General features: G+C 44.6%; 3 protein-coding genes across 3 annotated transcripts; 2 read left to right on the forward strand and 1 right to left on the reverse strand.

Moving 5' to 3' along the window:
- Nucleotides 1-5,314: 5,314 nt before the first annotated feature.
- On the reverse strand, nucleotides 5,315-5,956 carry LOC129528035 (histone H3.Y-like). Its single transcript, XM_063700488.1, has one exon. The coding sequence runs from the start codon at nucleotides 5,885-5,887 to the stop codon at nucleotides 5,315-5,317; it is 573 nt and encodes a 190-aa protein (XP_063556558.1). The 5' UTR covers nucleotides 5,888-5,956.
- A 4,288-nt stretch (nucleotides 5,957-10,244) lies between these two features.
- Nucleotides 10,245-12,625, forward strand: LOC134757555 (TATA-box-binding protein-associated factor 11-like protein 5). Its single transcript, XM_063700457.1, has 2 exons — nucleotides 10,245-10,259; nucleotides 12,025-12,625. Exons 1-2 carry the CDS (start codon nucleotides 10,245-10,247, stop codon nucleotides 12,613-12,615), a joined length of 606 nt encoding a protein of 201 aa, XP_063556527.1. The 3' UTR covers nucleotides 12,616-12,625.
- Nucleotides 12,626-12,830: 205 nt separating this feature from the next.
- Nucleotides 12,831-16,056, forward strand: LOC129527910 (TATA-box-binding protein-associated factor 11-like protein 5). The gene is made up of 3 exons (XM_063700458.1): nucleotides 12,831-12,859; nucleotides 15,018-15,096; nucleotides 15,456-16,056. The coding sequence occupies exons 1-3, from the start codon at nucleotides 12,831-12,833 to the stop codon at nucleotides 16,044-16,046; spliced, it is 699 nt and encodes a 232-aa protein (XP_063556528.1). The 3' UTR covers nucleotides 16,047-16,056.
- The last annotated feature ends 84 nt before the right edge of the window (nucleotides 16,057-16,140 follow it).

Raw genomic sequence — 16,140 nt, forward strand, 5'->3', positions numbered from 1 at the left:
AGGGAACATTGCAAACATGGAACTGCATATGGAGAAAGCCAAAGTGTAGATCTCATCTACTGTTTGATCAATCACAGGAGACATTATCAGTTTGACACCAATAGGTTGATTTGGTTTTCAATAAAATTAAGGAACCAGTTTTTTCAGAATTGTTCTTGATTTGAACTAGTGAAACGTGTTCACTCAGACATTTCCACTTGACATGAATGCATTAACTCCTCAATGTAGATTGAAAATTTACAATTAAAAGAAAATAGAAAAACAGTCACTACCTGTGATTTCTGCCTCGGTTTTTGTTCTCAATCGTTCGCTTAGCTACTTTTAGACCCCGTGCAGGAAATGATACTCATACTGAACACAACTTCTAACATCATATCTATCATTAACAGAAAGAAGAGGAAAAACACAACAGAACGCAAAGAAAACCATTTACAATGCAAGATTTCCTAGGAGGGCTCTTCAGCACCCTCTCCACGGAGGCTGTGGGCCAGCTGCATGTTTCTTGGCATAACTGGGACGCTTCTGGCATGGATGACATACAGGTTGGTGTCTTCAAAGAGGCGCACCAGGTAGGCCTCATTGGTCCCCTGAAAGCACCAACGGCCACGCTCGGGAAGCCCAGGTGCCGGCTGATGGTCCGGGAGATCTCGCGCACCAGGCGCTGGAAGGTTAGCTTGTGCTGGAGCAGCTGAGTGGACTTGTGGTACTTTCTGATTTCACGCAGCGCCATGGGGCCAGGTCTGCAGCTGTGAGACTTCTTGATCCCTCCTGTAGAGGGCGCCCTTTTGCCGACGGCTTTTGTGGTCCGGGGCTTCCTGGGAGCCTGCCAGGTGGTGGCTTTGCAGGCGGTCTGTCTGATGGGCCCCATGGGGGCGGGCAGTAGCCTCTCCCGTCTGCTTGGGCTGAGCCTGGCCCACTGCAGGCGGCGCTGGAGTCAGAGAGCAAGGGCAGTGGGGCTGTGGACAGGATTCAGAGAGCCTATGAGTTGAAATCCATGTACAAGATGCTCCCACACACTGAGCCCCTTCCAAGCCACCCCAGACTTACCAGCAGGAGAAGATGCAAACCGAAATGGTCACTCCTCTACCAGGGATGCTCTGGGAGCATTTTTCTCTCCCAAAGTGACATTCATGGAAATCTGCGCGTAGCCTTCGGGGGAAGCTGAGGCTTTTTGATCTAATGGTCATATGTGCCTGTCACTGAAGCCCTCCGCGGGTCTTTTTTTACCTTGATGGAGGGGGTGAGCCTTCTTTCCATTGCCTGCTTTGGAAATGCCATGAAGCCCCGCGAAGCCAGCCCTGAGTTCACTGAGCTGCTGAACCGAGGAGTCAGCAGCTACCTTCATACTATTGGCTTCATGAGTAAAAGGAAAGCAGAGTAAAGAAAACAAACAAATAAACAACACACCAACCAAAGGCCCCTATTTCAATACACGGTGCACAGGCTTCTCTGACAACTTATGGTATAAATTTAATGCCCACGCATGCAATGCATATACCACACACAGAACAGGAATTCCCAGGAAAATCAATACTCACAAAATAAGTTAACATTTCTCTTTTAAAAATAGAGATCATTTTGTAAAAAACCTTTAGGTTCTTGCCAAAATTGGGCAGAGGGAACATAGGTCCCCAATATCCTCTCACCACACATATGCAAAGCCCCCTTCACTATGAACTTTCTGCCCCAGAGTGGTACGTTGTCTACAACCTTTCAACCTACATGGACACATCACTGTGACTCCAACTCCATCGCTCTCCTTAGGATTCACTTGAGTGTTGTATATTCCATGGATTCAAGCAAAGGCATAATTACATGTATCCACCATTATTGTATTCTATGGACTAGTTTCACTTCCATGCAATCGTACTCTGTCCAGTCTCTGCACTTCTCCTTCACTCTCGGTCCCTTGCAACCACTCAACTATTGACTTGTGTATTCATATTTAAAGTGTGGACACATCTTGTTGTATATATTTCTTATGTACAAAATGCTGTTTTAAAGTATGTACACATTGTCTAATATCTAAATCTAGGTAATTGACATTCATTACCTCACATATATATTACTGTGGTGAGAACACTGCACATCCATGTTAATGGGATTTTTCAAAAATACGATCTATTGTTAACTGTAGTCATCATGTTATACAATAATCCTTTAACTTATTCCCCCTATGTAACTGAAATGTTGTGTATTTTGACCAATGTCCTCTCAAATTCCCCACCGCCTGTCACCACAGCACCAAACAACCACTTTTCTTCTCGTTTACATCCATCAGACTACCTTTGTGACATTCTACATAGCATTGAGATTATGTGGTATTTGTGTTCCTACCTATGCCTGACTTATTTCACTTAGCATGATGTTCTCCAGGTGTACCCATGTGTCACAAATGACAAGATTTCCTTCTTCTTTAAGGCTGTATAGTATTCCCTTGTGTATATATGTCAGATTTTCCTCCTCCTGTTACCTGCTTTTGGATATTTAGGTGGATTCCCTATCTTAGGTCTTGTAAGTAGTGCTGCAATCAATGTGGGAGTGCAGATATCTCTTCAATAGACCAATTTCATTTCCTTTTGATATAGACCTCCCAGTGTGGGCTTGCTGGATCATATGGTAGCTGTATTTGTTTAGTTTGCGGAGGAAGGTCCATACTGTTTTCTATAATGGCTGTCCTAATTTACATTGTGAGGAAGAATGCAAGGGCTCCCTTTCCTCCACATCCTCATCGACAAGTTTTGTCCTTTGATGTTTTGATCATTGCCATTCTAATGAACATAAGATGTTATCTTCTTTCAGTTTTTATTTGCATTTCTCTGGAGATTAGTGATGTTGAGTATATATATATACTAGTAACAGCAGGTATATATGGATATATACCTGGTGGCCACTTTCATGGCTTCTCTTCAGAAATGTCTATTATTTAGTTCCTTTGCCCAGTTTTTAAATTGTATTGTTTCTTGGTTTTGAGTCCTTGGAGTTCCTAGTATATTTTGGACAGTAGATAGTTAATTCCTTAGTGAATGTAGGGTTTGCAAATATTTTCTCTCTTTATGATTCTGTCTCTTCATGGTGTTGATTGTTTTGTCGGCTCTGCAGATTTTTAGTTTTTTCATTTGGATGCAATCCGTTTATGTATTTTCCCTCTTGCTGTCTCTGCTTTTGGGACATATTCCAAAAATCATTGGGTTAACCATTGTCAATGAGGACATCCCCTGTTTTCTTCTAGTAGGTTATACATTTGTTACCGTTTATCTTATATTCAGGGTATTGGATCAATTACATGTCAGTATAATTACAAATAATATTCAATTACACAAAATATTTAATGGTCAAATCCTACACTGAGAGGGAATTTTATTTCTAATTTTTGTGTTCTTATAGAATAATTTGGAAAATCAAGTAACAATTGAATATTATCTAGTATGGTAATGTATTGTCATCATATGTATTTCTGTTTTAGAGAAGCACAAAACAGAAATAAACATGTTATTTCAGCCATAAACCTAGTTTACACTGGGGCCATTCCTTGGAGGTGAAGGTGTGGAAAGGAGTGCCCAGATGAGACGGGGTATCTGGGGTCTGTGCTTCTCTTAGTTTTCCATGTGGCTCCAAGAGTGTGTTATCATTCTGACATCATCAAACATCACTCCCCGACATGAAACAGTCTAGGTAGGAAAGTGAAAAGAGTCATTTTAGAGAAGAATACTTTTTTAATTTCATTTTTATTTTTACAAGCTGGGAAAGAGGTGCTTGATTCCCCAGGAAAAGTTATGGAAAAGTACTAAATGTTTCCAAGGGCAGCTACTCCAGCACTCTTAGAAAGCCCAGCACCTTCAGGATAGAGTATTGTAAGGAAAGACTTTGTTGTGTCTCCTTAAAATCACATATGAGCAAAAATCCTGTTATATCCACTTAAGGATTCGGTATGAAACCACCATAGTCTCTTAAAAGGGTTTCTTTCTTCTCTCTGAAGACAGCTCCCCATCCAAAGGATGTTCAAGGCCCATGTACCTTTGTACTTCCAGCTAGGAAGCCCTAGAACAATGCCTGCTCATACATGGACCTCAGAGACCCAAACATGATGATAATGATTGTTATTTTCTTGAGCCAGGGTCTCACTCTGTCAGCCAGGTAGGAGGGCAGTGGTTCCATCTCAGCTCACTGTAATCTCCACCTCTGGAGCTCAAGAGATCCTCCTACCTCAGCCTCTGGAGTAGCTGAAACAGCAGGCACCAACCATCACATTTACCTTTTTTTTTTTTTTTTTTTTTTTCCATTTTAATTGTGGAGGGGAAGTTTTGTCATGTTGCCCAGGCTGGTCTGGAACTCCTGAGTTCAAGTGATCCACCAACCCCGGTCTCCCAAAATGCTCTCTGATCATAGAAATAAGCCATTGTGCCCCATCTGAGATACAAATATGATTGGATGACATTATTAATCAGGCTGCTGCCTTCATCTGGGTGAGACTAATGTAAGATGTAAGAAAGATGTTAAGTCATGGATAAGTCCAGGATGGGCTGAGATACTGAAGCTCCAGCCTACAGAGGGCTCTGTCATAGAGAGACTGGAACCAGTACTTTTTCGTCTAAGATCAGGCCTTTCTTTCTAGACTGGGGCCTACTTTGTTTTGTAGTAGGTGTTTGAGAAATGGCCACTGGGCTGTCCCCTGAGAAAGGTCTCCTTCCAATGCTTGGGCTGCAGTGGGGCATGTCTCCCCACATCTCAAACACAAGCAGGGCCTCTCCTACCACTTCCCTAACCAAGACCTGTATCATTCCAGCCATGGCCGGGGCTATGACCACGTTGTAGGATGCTGAGCTTCTGGGGATGGACTGCATCGGACTTCTAACAGGTGCCTCTCTCCCTTTCCCACCCACAAACAGACCCACACTGGTTCTTGCCTCCCATAATGTGAAATGACTTGTGTATAGAGACTTTATTCACATTTTAGAAAGTAGGGTGTAATGTATGTTCATAGCAAACAAACACACAGGAATAGCTCAGGAGACAGGGAACATTGAGAACACGGAGCTGCATATAGGAAAAGACAAAGTGTGGATCGCATCTGCTGTTTGATCAAATGCAGGAGACATTATCTATTTGCCACCAATAAGAAATTTATTTGGTTTTCAATAATACTAATGAGCAAATGTTTTCACAATTGTTCTTGATTTGAACTGTTGAAAGGCGTTCAGTGAGAAATTCCCAGTTGACATGAATGTATTAGACCCTCAATGTAGATGGAAAGTTTACAAACAAAAGAAAACAGAAACACTCATACCCTTTATATCTGCCTGTGTTGTTACTCCTAATCATGTGCAGGGCTACTTTTGGACCCCATGAGGGACATAAAACCAAAAATGAAGAGAACTGCTAATATCAGAACTATGATTAACACAGAGACGTTGAAAAACACAACCAAATGGAAACGAAGCCGTCTCGAGTGCAGCGTTTCCCAGGAGCGTGGGCTCCTCAGCACCCTCTCTGCATAGGTGGCAGGCCAGCTGCATGTCTCTGGGCATAATTGTGACACACCTGGCATGGATAACACATAGGTTGATGTCTTTAAAGAGGGGGACCAGGTAGGCCTCGCTGTTTCCCTGAATTCGCCAGTTGCCGCACATTGGAAGCGCAGGTCTGGGTTGATGGCCTGGGCAATCTCGTGCACCAGGCGCTGGAAGGTCAGCTTGTACAGAAGCAGCTGCATGGACTTCTGGTACCTCCTGGTTTTGTGCAGCGCCAGGGTGCCAAGCCTGTGGCGGTGAGGCTTCTTGATCCCTCGTGTAGCCAGGACCCTCTTGCTGGCGGCTTTGGTGGCCAGGGGCTTCCTGGGGGCCCGCCAGGCGGTGGCTTTGTGGTCAGTCTCCTTAATGCGAGCCATGGTGTAGGGCTGTGGCCTCTCCCTTGTCACTGGGCTGAACCTGGTGAACTGGAAGCAGTGCTGGTACCAGACAGCAATGGTGGTGAGGCTGTGGGCAGGATTCAGAGAGTCTGTGTGTTGGGATCTATGCAGAAGATGCTCCCATACACTTAGCCCCTTCCAACCCAGCCCCATACTTACCAGCTCACTGATCAGTGGGTCTGAGGTCCCTGTATTCAGTCCCCTTGAGTAGCCTTGGGATTCCTAGGTCTACACACAGCAGTGGGGAATCTTTCTCCCAGGCAGTCTTGCTCTAGCTGGAGATCTCTGTGATCTCAGCCAAATTCAGTCATTTATAAGAGGCTTGTATGATTGGATTAGACCCACCCAGCTACCTTCCACTGCGTTCTGTGCTGCAGCAGATGCTTAACCTAATCAGGGCTGTGAAAGCCCATTAAGTCCCTACATTCTTCCTCACCCAAGAGAGGTACAGACTTCTGGATTGTGCATTGTGGGAGGGATGGTAAATGAGATCTGTCACTTAACGTTTTGGGTGCCGAATGGATTCTGAAAGTTTACATTTTATTTACATCAAGGAAATAGTTACTTAAAGTTGCATGTTAGGCCAGGCGTGGTGGCTCACGCCTGCAATCCCAGCACTTTGGGAGGCCGAGGTGGATGGATCATGAGGTCAACAGATTGAGACCATCCTGGCTTAACTCATTGAAACCCCGTCTCTACTAAAAATACAAAAATTGACCAGGTGTGGTGGCATGCACCTGTAATCACAGCTACTCGGAGGTTGAGGCAGGAGAATTGCTTGAACCTGGGGGGCGGAAGTTGCAGTGAGCCCAGATCACGCCACTGCACTCCAGCCTGGGTGACAAAGTGAGACTCCATCTCAAAAGAAAAACAAAAACAAGTTGCATGTTAGACAACTTACATGTCTGTGGAAAAACACCAAGGCTTGAGATCATGAGGTCTTCATCAGATCCCATGAGGATGAAGTGAACTGGGAAGGGGAATATGGAAACCTGAAATGGCCACTCCTCTATGAGGGATTCTCCTGGGGCATTTTTCTCTTCAAAGGTGATGCTCCTGCAAATCTGCTGGTAGCCTCCTGGGGAAGGCAAAGCTGTTGTGAGAAAACAGTGACATGTGACTGTCACTGATGCCCCCTTCGGCTTCTTTTCCACTTTGAATGTGGATTTGATGCCTGAACAGAGCTATCCTGTTGTTGCCCAGGATGAAAACACCATGAGGTCCTGAGAAGTCAGCCCCGACCTCTCTGAATTGCTGAACCGAGGTCACAGCTTAGCTAAGTAAATATTGAAAATATTTCATTATTTGAATATCTTTAGCAGTACCAAATTGTTTTGGGGACCATAGATGAATTGTACGGTGGTGAAGTCTATTTCAATTTACTCTTAATGAACTTTGTGATACCTGTAATATAAATTATTGTTCATTTCAATGCAGATTTCATGCACAGAATGATAAATTTCATGATATCAATATTACAAAATACATTCCTGTTAGCATTTTTTAAATTAGAGCTTAGTATTATTATTTTCGAGTTGTGGAGTTTTTTTAAAAAATTATGTTTCATTAGCTTGTAAAAACCACTCATAAGTGGTTTGTGTTCCATATGTGAATTGTATGGTGTTGAAGTCAAGAATTTTAGTGTGCTGATCATGTGACTACTACACCTACACTGCACCCAGTAGGCAGTTTTTCATCCCCCCGTCACCCTGCCACTTCTGAGTCTCTAATGTCTGTGTTACCACTCTGTATGCCTTTCCTACCGACAGCTTAGCTCCCACTTCTAAGTGAGAATGTGCACCATTTGGCTGTAGATTCCTGAATGACTCCACTGAGAATAATGGCCTGTAGTTTCATCCACGTTGCTGTAAAAGACATGATTTCATTGCTTATGGCTGAGTAGTAGTCCATGGCATATATGAACCCCATTTAACTTTACTCACTCATCAGCTGGTGGGCACTTAGGTTTATTTTATATCTTTGCAATTGTGAATTGTGCTAGGATAAATGTATGTGTGCTGGTCTGTTAGGTACAGTGAGTTTTTTTCATTTGTGTGTCTACCCACTACTTGGATTATTGGATCAAATGGGGGATGTACTTTGAGATATCTTCATGCTGTTTCCCACAGAGATTACACTAATTTGCATTCCCACAGCAGTGCCTAAGCATTCCCTCTCACCACATCCACCCCAGCATCTATCGTTTTTGACTATTGAATAAGGGTCATTCTGGTGGGTAAGGTGATACCGCGCTGTGGTTTTACTTTGCATTTCTCTGATGATTAGTGATGCAGGGCATCTTTTCCTCTGTTTTTTTTTTCTTTTTTTTTTTTTTTTTGGAATTGTTGTATCTTCTTCTGAGAAATTTCTATGCACATCACTTGCCCACTTTATAGTGGGATTATATTTGTTTTTTTTTTGTTTATTTGTTAGAATTGCTTGTAGATTCTGGATCTGTTAGTCCTTTGTCAGATGCATAGTTTGCAGATGGTTTGTCCCATGCCATAGGTGGTTTGTTTACTAAGAGGATTATTTCTTTTGTTGTCCAAAAGCATTTTCTACTCAATAAGAAATTTGATGATAATAAAATGAAAAACTCATGGTATCTGAATATGTAAGGCACTGTCAATTATGTATCCACATTCAGTATTTGTGTAATAATTAAAGAAGTAACAATACAAGAAACCATCCTGGAACTATACTGGATAGACTTAGAGCCTCTAACACATTGCTTGGTTTTCTGACAGACCAAAACCATTAAGAAATTCCCAGCCTGGCTAATGTAAACAAAAATTCAGAGTAATACTTGAAGATATCAGATTTTTAAATTTCTAGAGTGGAAGAATTCAACTTCACAAATACAGCATTTCCTCCAGGATACAGAGCATGTACAAAAGTGTTCAATAAATATTTGTTGAAAAATAGCTTTTTGAGTCTGTTGCCTACAAAGGGGATGTCAGGGATCAAGAAAACAGCCATCTAATTAGTATGTTTCTTATTTTTAAGTTAACAATTAGAGCCACATAATGGTTTTGGGGTGTAACAGTTTTACCACTTTCCTCTGCCTGCACCTTTATGGGTGCATCCGGAAAGGTTCTGCTTGTTATGAATGCCTTTGTATACATTCTGCAAAATAATAATGGTGGTTCTGACATCATTAAAAAAATTTTAATTGGGCATAGACAGAAATGGAAGAAATGCTGAAGAAAATTAGAAGGGATTTCAGAGCAAGAATTATAGTAATGGCATAAAGAATGATAAGTATTTTCATGGGAAAAACTTTAAATGCTTTTATCCTTTTAAAAGCAATTCAAATATGTTCCTAATATTGATGCTTAGAAAGCAGCTACGTGTGTTGTAGGGTACAAAGTGTCTGTAAATTTTCTCTGGAGCATTATAAAATGTGACCTGGATCTGGCCCATAGGTTTCTGTGGAAGTCTGTCTAATGCAATCAGAAGAGAGTGGATGGCTGAAGTTACTATCATCTGTGAGGTTTATGTTTTGGAAGAGTTAATCTAGGAGGCTCTTCTTATATTTTTCCACTTGCATCTTATCAGTAAGAGCTTTTTTTAAAAAAAATGAGATAGCTTGTTGCTCTATCACCTAGGCTGGAGTGCAGTAGGAAGATCTCTGCTCACGGCAACCTATGCCTCCTGAGCTCAAGGGATCCTCCCACCTCAGCCTCCCAAGTAGCTGGCACCACTGGCATGCACACCGTGCCTGGCTAATTTTTGTATTTTTTATAGAGAAGAGGTTCTGCTCTGTTGTCCAGGCTGATCTCGAACTCCTGGGCTCAAGTGATCTGCCTGCCTCAACCTCCCAAAGTGCTGGTATTACGGGCATGAGCCAACATGCCCGGCCAGTAAAACATTTTTGAATAGCCCACATATATATCTGGTTATTTATAAGCTTTATTTATGGGCTATAGTCATTTTGCATATAAACATTAGTTAATTTAATTCTTTTCCTTAGATAAAAATAAACATAAATCAACATTAAATTTTGTTCTTTGTGCCTCAATTATCTTGCATAGTTTGGGGGCATGTGGCCTTCTAATCTTTTCATTTAAAAAGTCATTAATTTAGATCTCTCTCTAGGGTGTTTATCTCTCTAGATAGAGACCTACTAGAGTTTAAGAGAAAAATGAGGAGTATATAAAGCTTAGATAAATTCAGTGTCTTTTTAGAGTATAGTGAGAGATAACTGTATATGGTAATTAATTTTTATGAGAAGTTCATGTATCTGTGTTTGTTTTATTTCAGGGGTTAATTTTCAAGTTTTGGATGGTTCTCCCTCTTTGAGTTGCCATTTGTTTCTGCTTATAACCTACCTATCATGACTTCAGTACCAGTAAATATTGGAAACAAAGGCCCTATGTGACTTACAAAGGTTCCGATGTAAATATGTTTTCCTGGCAAAGATGGGTTTCACCATGTTGTCCAGGCTGGTCATGAACTCCTGACCTCAGGAGATGCACCCAACTCCGCCTCCCAAAATGCTGAGATTACAGGCATGAGCCACCGTGCCTGGCCAGTAATTTCATATCTTCTACCAACTATTTTTGAATAAACAAAGGCTCTTTAAAAGTCAGATATTTGAGTGTCTGCTTTATCTTCTGAAGTAGTTTTTATGCCATTTATCAACATACTTTTCCCTAAATGTGATGTGTATCTTTGTGCATGACATAATTGTATGTCTCTTTGGTGCTTCTCTGTGACCTATGTATACATACACAAGTAACATATAAAATTGAAGTCTGGGCGCAGTGGCTCATGCCTGTAATCCCTTCACTTTGATAAATCAAGGTGGGGCAGATCACGTGAAGTCAGCAGTTCAAGATCAGCCTGGCAGGAATGGTGAAACCCCATCCCTACTTGAAAAAATACAAAAACTAGCCGGGCTTGGTGGTGCGCAAATTTAGTCCTAGCTACTATGGAGGATGAGGCAGGAGAATTGTTTAGGCCAGGAGGCAGAGGCTGCAGTGAGCTGAGATCAGGCCACTGTAACCCAGCCTGAGGGACAGAGTGAGACTCTGTCTCAAAAATAAATAAATAAATATATAAAATAAAATAAAATTGAAATCATATTTTAATATTCCCCTCACCCAGCCCAGTTTATTTCCAGAGGGCCTGATAAATCAATTGTTTCCCTATGAGATAGGGATTTTTTTAACAGATATTTACATTTTTTTCTCAGACATTTAAATTTTCTACTGGGCAACTTCGTAAAATGTCTCATTTTACTGTAAATATTTTCTTTATTGTTTCTTTATTGTTGGGAGGAATCATTCGATTCTGTGAAGAAGACTGAATTCTGAAATGCCCCCTGCACTTCCCGCCCCTCAGACACTCGCCCCGTGTCTGCCCCTCCCTTGGGTGTGGGCGGAAGCATGAATTGATGTGCCCGCCCAACTTCCTGATTAGATTAGGGATATCCTGAACCAACGGCTGCTAAGGGCTGGGTCTAATCCAATCATCTGAGCCCTTCACAAGGGAGGACTGAACCCCCGTGTGATTACGCTCCCCTGTGGGAGATTCCCCAGCACTGGCTGTGCACACCCAGGGAGCCTCACAGCCCAGACCTGGCAGGAGCCGAGAGCATCCTCACGGCAGCAGGCAGAACAAACAAGTGGGCCTGGGGCTCACAACCCTAAGGCATTGTTGAATTCTGCCACCAGCTCGAATCAGATCGAAGCCAGACCCTTCTCAGGTGGAGGCAACGACCACACAGCCAGACCCATCCTGGAGGTCCCTCGTGTGACTCTGAGCGGGAGGCAGTCACTTGGCCTAGCAGAACTTCTGACCGGTGAGCTGGTGTTTGTTTTAAACATCCAAAATTGGTGAGAATTCGTTCTGCATTGACCTAAAACTGACATACTCTCCTTCCACAAGTTTCTTCCCATTGTGGAAGTGAGAGAATTCAGTGTGTGTGTGTTTGTGTGTGGGAAGGGGAGGCCGGGAGCTGTGTCCGGTTACGGCGAAACTGGCTCGGCAGAGACACAGCAGCTAAGATCTTTGAAAGGTTCTCCTCGTAGATCCATAATCAAACCACCCCAGCCGGAACTTCTGCCTGTACAGCTGCTGTCACGGAGCGGACTTGAATCTCACCCGTGGAGACCGGCAGGCAAACAGGTGTGTCTGCTGAGATGCTCGCCATGCCCCGAGGTCTGAAGGGCAGCAAGAAGGATGGAATCCCTGAGGACCTAGATGGGAACTTGGAAGAACCCAGGGATCAGGAAGGTGAGCTCAGGAGTGAGGATGTCATGGACCTCACAGAAGGTGACAATGAGGCCTCAGCCTCAGCTCCTCCCGCAGCCAAAAGACGGAAAACACATACGAAAGGCAAGAAGGAGAGGAAGCCCACCGTGGATGCAGAGGAGGCTCAGAGGATGACAACCCTGCTGTCTGCCATGTCTGAGGAGCAGCTGTCCCGCTACGAAGTGTGTCGCCGGTCAGCTTTCCCAAGAGCACGCATTGCGGGTCTGATGCGGGCTATCACTGGCAGTTCGGTGTCTGAGAACGCGGCCATTGCCATGGCTGGAATAGCCAAGGTCTTTGTTGGGGAGGTGGTGGAAGAGGCCCTGGACGTGTGTGAGATGTGGGGAGAGACGCCCCCGCTGCAGCCCAAGCATTTAAGGGAGGCCGTTCGCAGGTTAAAGCCCAAGGGCCTCTTCCCCAACAGCAACTGCAAAAGAATCATGTTCTAGGCCCAAGGCCAGAGGGCAGGGTCTGCGTGTGCAGGAATAGGTACCGCGTTCATCTTCCAATGACAGGAGTGTGTTTGCTGGAGCTCCCGCATCCCAGTCCCACCTGGATTTACCCACGATCTTAGTGTCTTAAAGTGTGAAGTTGCCCTTACCTGGATGAAGACAGCAGATCGTTTCATAGGAGCCTTGGCTAAATGTTTGGGCGTTTTAGCGGGATGTGGAGGCGTTTTTCTATGTCTTTCCGGTAGGAGGAATCAAGGTGCCTGGGCCTAGAGCATCCCGTGGACAGGTAGCTGCATTCAGAGAGGGAAGAAGCCCTTCCCAGGAGATCTGTAGGGTTTCCTGCTGAAGCCTGGTGTAGCTGTGTCTCAGCTTGTATGCTTATGTCTGGGTTCCAGTAATTGGAGCTTGCAGAAATGTTTCCCCGATTGTTGTTCTTCTGTACATTTTCAATGCTCACATGTATTTTTGCGAGTCATCACGAAAACAGTTAAGCTGTTCAACTGTTTTCCAAACTGCAGACATCAAAGTGAAATCACAAAGCACTTTTTTTTTCCCCCTAAGTTGACCCTTCTATTCCTGCCTGCTGTGCTTTATGTCAGCAGGTGACCCTTTCCTGTATTATGATGCAATATAGTATAGACACGTCACGTAAGACTAGAGAGAAACCAATTCCAAAACCACCTTTCCTCAAGCCGCCATTTGTAACGATCATACGGGCGGTTTAAAGGACACAGAGAGAGCCTATTGATACTTCACTTTCGCTACACATGGTGATTTTTCCAGTGCTTCCGGAGACACCGAAATTTAGTTCCCAACATTGCCTTAGAGGATTCTTGATTTTATTCATTCTACCGATGATCCACTCAGAAAATCAAACCTGAGTACGGAGACATTGGAGAAGTCCTTAAAGTATTGGACCAAGTCGGTTCGTCACGGGTGACAAGGTTATTCCACACCCTACTTGTACATACTCTGCTTTACCTTCATGATGGAAAAGAGTAATTTTTCGCTATAGAGTCAAAACCCGAGATTTATTACGGAATCAGCGTGAACCTTCCCAGCACAGCTCACAGATCATACGCCAAAAATTACACCGTGATTCAGTTTCAAAAATTGTCTGTGGTGACCTGTGAATTGACAGCTCGTGAGGACATTCTTTAGTTTGGCTGAAACCAAAAAACCTGAAACCATCGAAATGGAAAAACATGGAGTCTGCCAAATTCTGCCTCTCACACTTTCAGCTACCATGCCATGTTCAACTATTGTACTTGATAAGTATTGGAGACTTAAGGTACTGATAATTTCAGTAGAGTTTCGCCAAAGTAGTATTTCTTGTGAGAAAGCCATAATCTCATCCGTAATGCCTTTCTAAAAGATCCAACAGAAAATATGAACTAGCAACTCATCCCGACAAGAAAGTAAAACTCGGGAAAAATCCTAAGGCAGAGCAGCTTCAGGCTTCAGTGTGAAACTATGATAGTCTGGGCGCGGTGGCTCGCGCCTATAGTCCCTTCACTTTGGGAAGCCAAAGTGGGGCAGATCACCTGAAGTCAGCAGTTCAAGACCAGCCTGGCCAAAATGGTGAAACCTCGTCTCTACTTGAAAAACTACAAAAGTTCGCCTGTCGTGGTAGCGCGCACATTTAGTCCCAGCTGCTCTGGAGGCTGAGGCAGGAGAATCCGTTGAGCCTAGGATGCCGAGGCTGCAGTGGGCTGAGATCAGGCCACTGTAATCCGGCCTGGGGGACAGAGCGAGACTCCGTCTCAAAAATAAACAAATAAACTAAACTAAACTAAACTAAACTAAAATGACGTAAAATAAAATTGAAATAATATTTTCACGTTTCCCTCACCCAGCCCATTTTATTTTCAGAGTATTTGATAGACCGCTTGTTTCCCTGTGCGTTAGAGAGTTTTTTCCTCAGACATCGAAGTTTTCTAATGCTCAACTTCATAAAATGTCTCATTTGTACTGTAAATAGTTTCTTTATTGTTGTGAAATGTGAACTTTGCGATTCTGTGAAGAAGACTGAATTCTGAAATGCCCCCTGCACTTCCCGCCCCTCAGACACTCGCCCCGTGTCTGCCCCTCCCTTGGGTGTGGGCGGAAGCAGGAATTGATGTGCCCGCCCAACTTCCTGATTAGATTAGGGATATCCTGAACCAACGGCTGCTAAGGGCTGGGTCTAATCCAATCATCTGAGCCCTTCACAAGGGAGGACTGAACCCCCCTGTGATTACGCTCCCCTGTGGGAGATTCCCCAGCACTGGCTGTGCACACCCAGGGAGCCTCACAGCCCGGACCTGGCAGGAGCCGAGAGCATCCTCACGGCAGCAGGCAGAACAAACAAGTGGGCCTGGGGCTCACAACCCTAAGGCATTGTTGAATTCTGCCACCAGCTCGAATCAGATCGAAGCCAGACCCTTCTCAGGTGGAGGCAACGACCACACAGCCAGACCCATCCTGGAGGTCCCTCGTGTGACTCTGAGCGGGAGGCAGTCACTTGGCCTAGCAGAACTTCTGACCGGTGAGCTGGTGTTTGTTTTAAACATCCAAAATTGGTGAGAATTCGTTCTGCATTGACCTAAAACTGACATACTCTCCTTCCACAAGTTTCTTCCCATTGTGGAAGTGAGAGAATTCAGTGTGTGTGTGTTTGTGTGTGGGAAGGGGAGGCCGGGAGCTGTGTCCGGTTACGGCGAAACTGGCTCGGCAGAGACACAGCAGCTAAGATCTTTGAAAGGTTCTCCTCGCAGATCCATAATCAAACCACCCCAGCCGGAACTTCTGCCTGTACAGCTGCTGTCACGGAGCGGACTTGAATCTCACCCGTGGAGACCGGCAGGCAAACAGGTGTGTCTGCTGAGATGCTCGCCATGCCCCGAGGTCTGAAGGGCAGCAAGAAGGATGGAATCCCTGAGGACCTAGATGGGAACTTGGAAGAACCCAGGGATCAGGAAGGTGAGCTCAGGAGTGAGGATGTCATGGACCTCACAGAAGGTGACAATGAGGCCTCAGCCTCAGCTCCTCCCGCAGCCAAAAGACGGAAAACACATACGAAAGGCAAGAAGGAGAGGAAGCCCACCGTGGATGCAGAGGAGGCTCAGAGGATGACAACCCTGCTGTCTGCCATGTCTGAGGAGCAGCTGTCCCGCTACGAAGTGTGTCGCCGGTCAGCTTTCCCAAGAGCACGCATTGCGGGTCTGATGCGGGCTATCACTGGCAGTTCGGTGTCTGAGAACGCGGCCATTGCCATGGCTGGAATAGCCAAGGTCTTTGTTGGGGAGGTGGTGGAAGAGGCCCTGGACGTGTGTGAGATGTGGGGAGAGACGCCCCCGCTGCAGCCCAAGCATTTAAGGGAGGCCGTTCGCAGGTTAAAGCCCAAGGGCCTCTTCCCCAACAGCAACTGCAAAAGAATCATGTTCTAGGCCCAAGGCCAGAGGGCAGGGTCTGCGTGTGCAGGAATAGGTACCGCGTTCATCTTCCAATGACAGGAGTGTGTTTGCTGGAGCTCCCGCATCC

The sequence above is a fragment of the Gorilla gorilla genome, chromosome 19 (genome assembly GCF_029281585.2).
Source record: "Gorilla gorilla gorilla isolate KB3781 chromosome 19, NHGRI_mGorGor1-v2.1_pri, whole genome shotgun sequence".
In the NCBI taxonomy this organism is placed as follows: domain Eukaryota; kingdom Metazoa; phylum Chordata; class Mammalia; order Primates; family Hominidae; genus Gorilla; species Gorilla gorilla.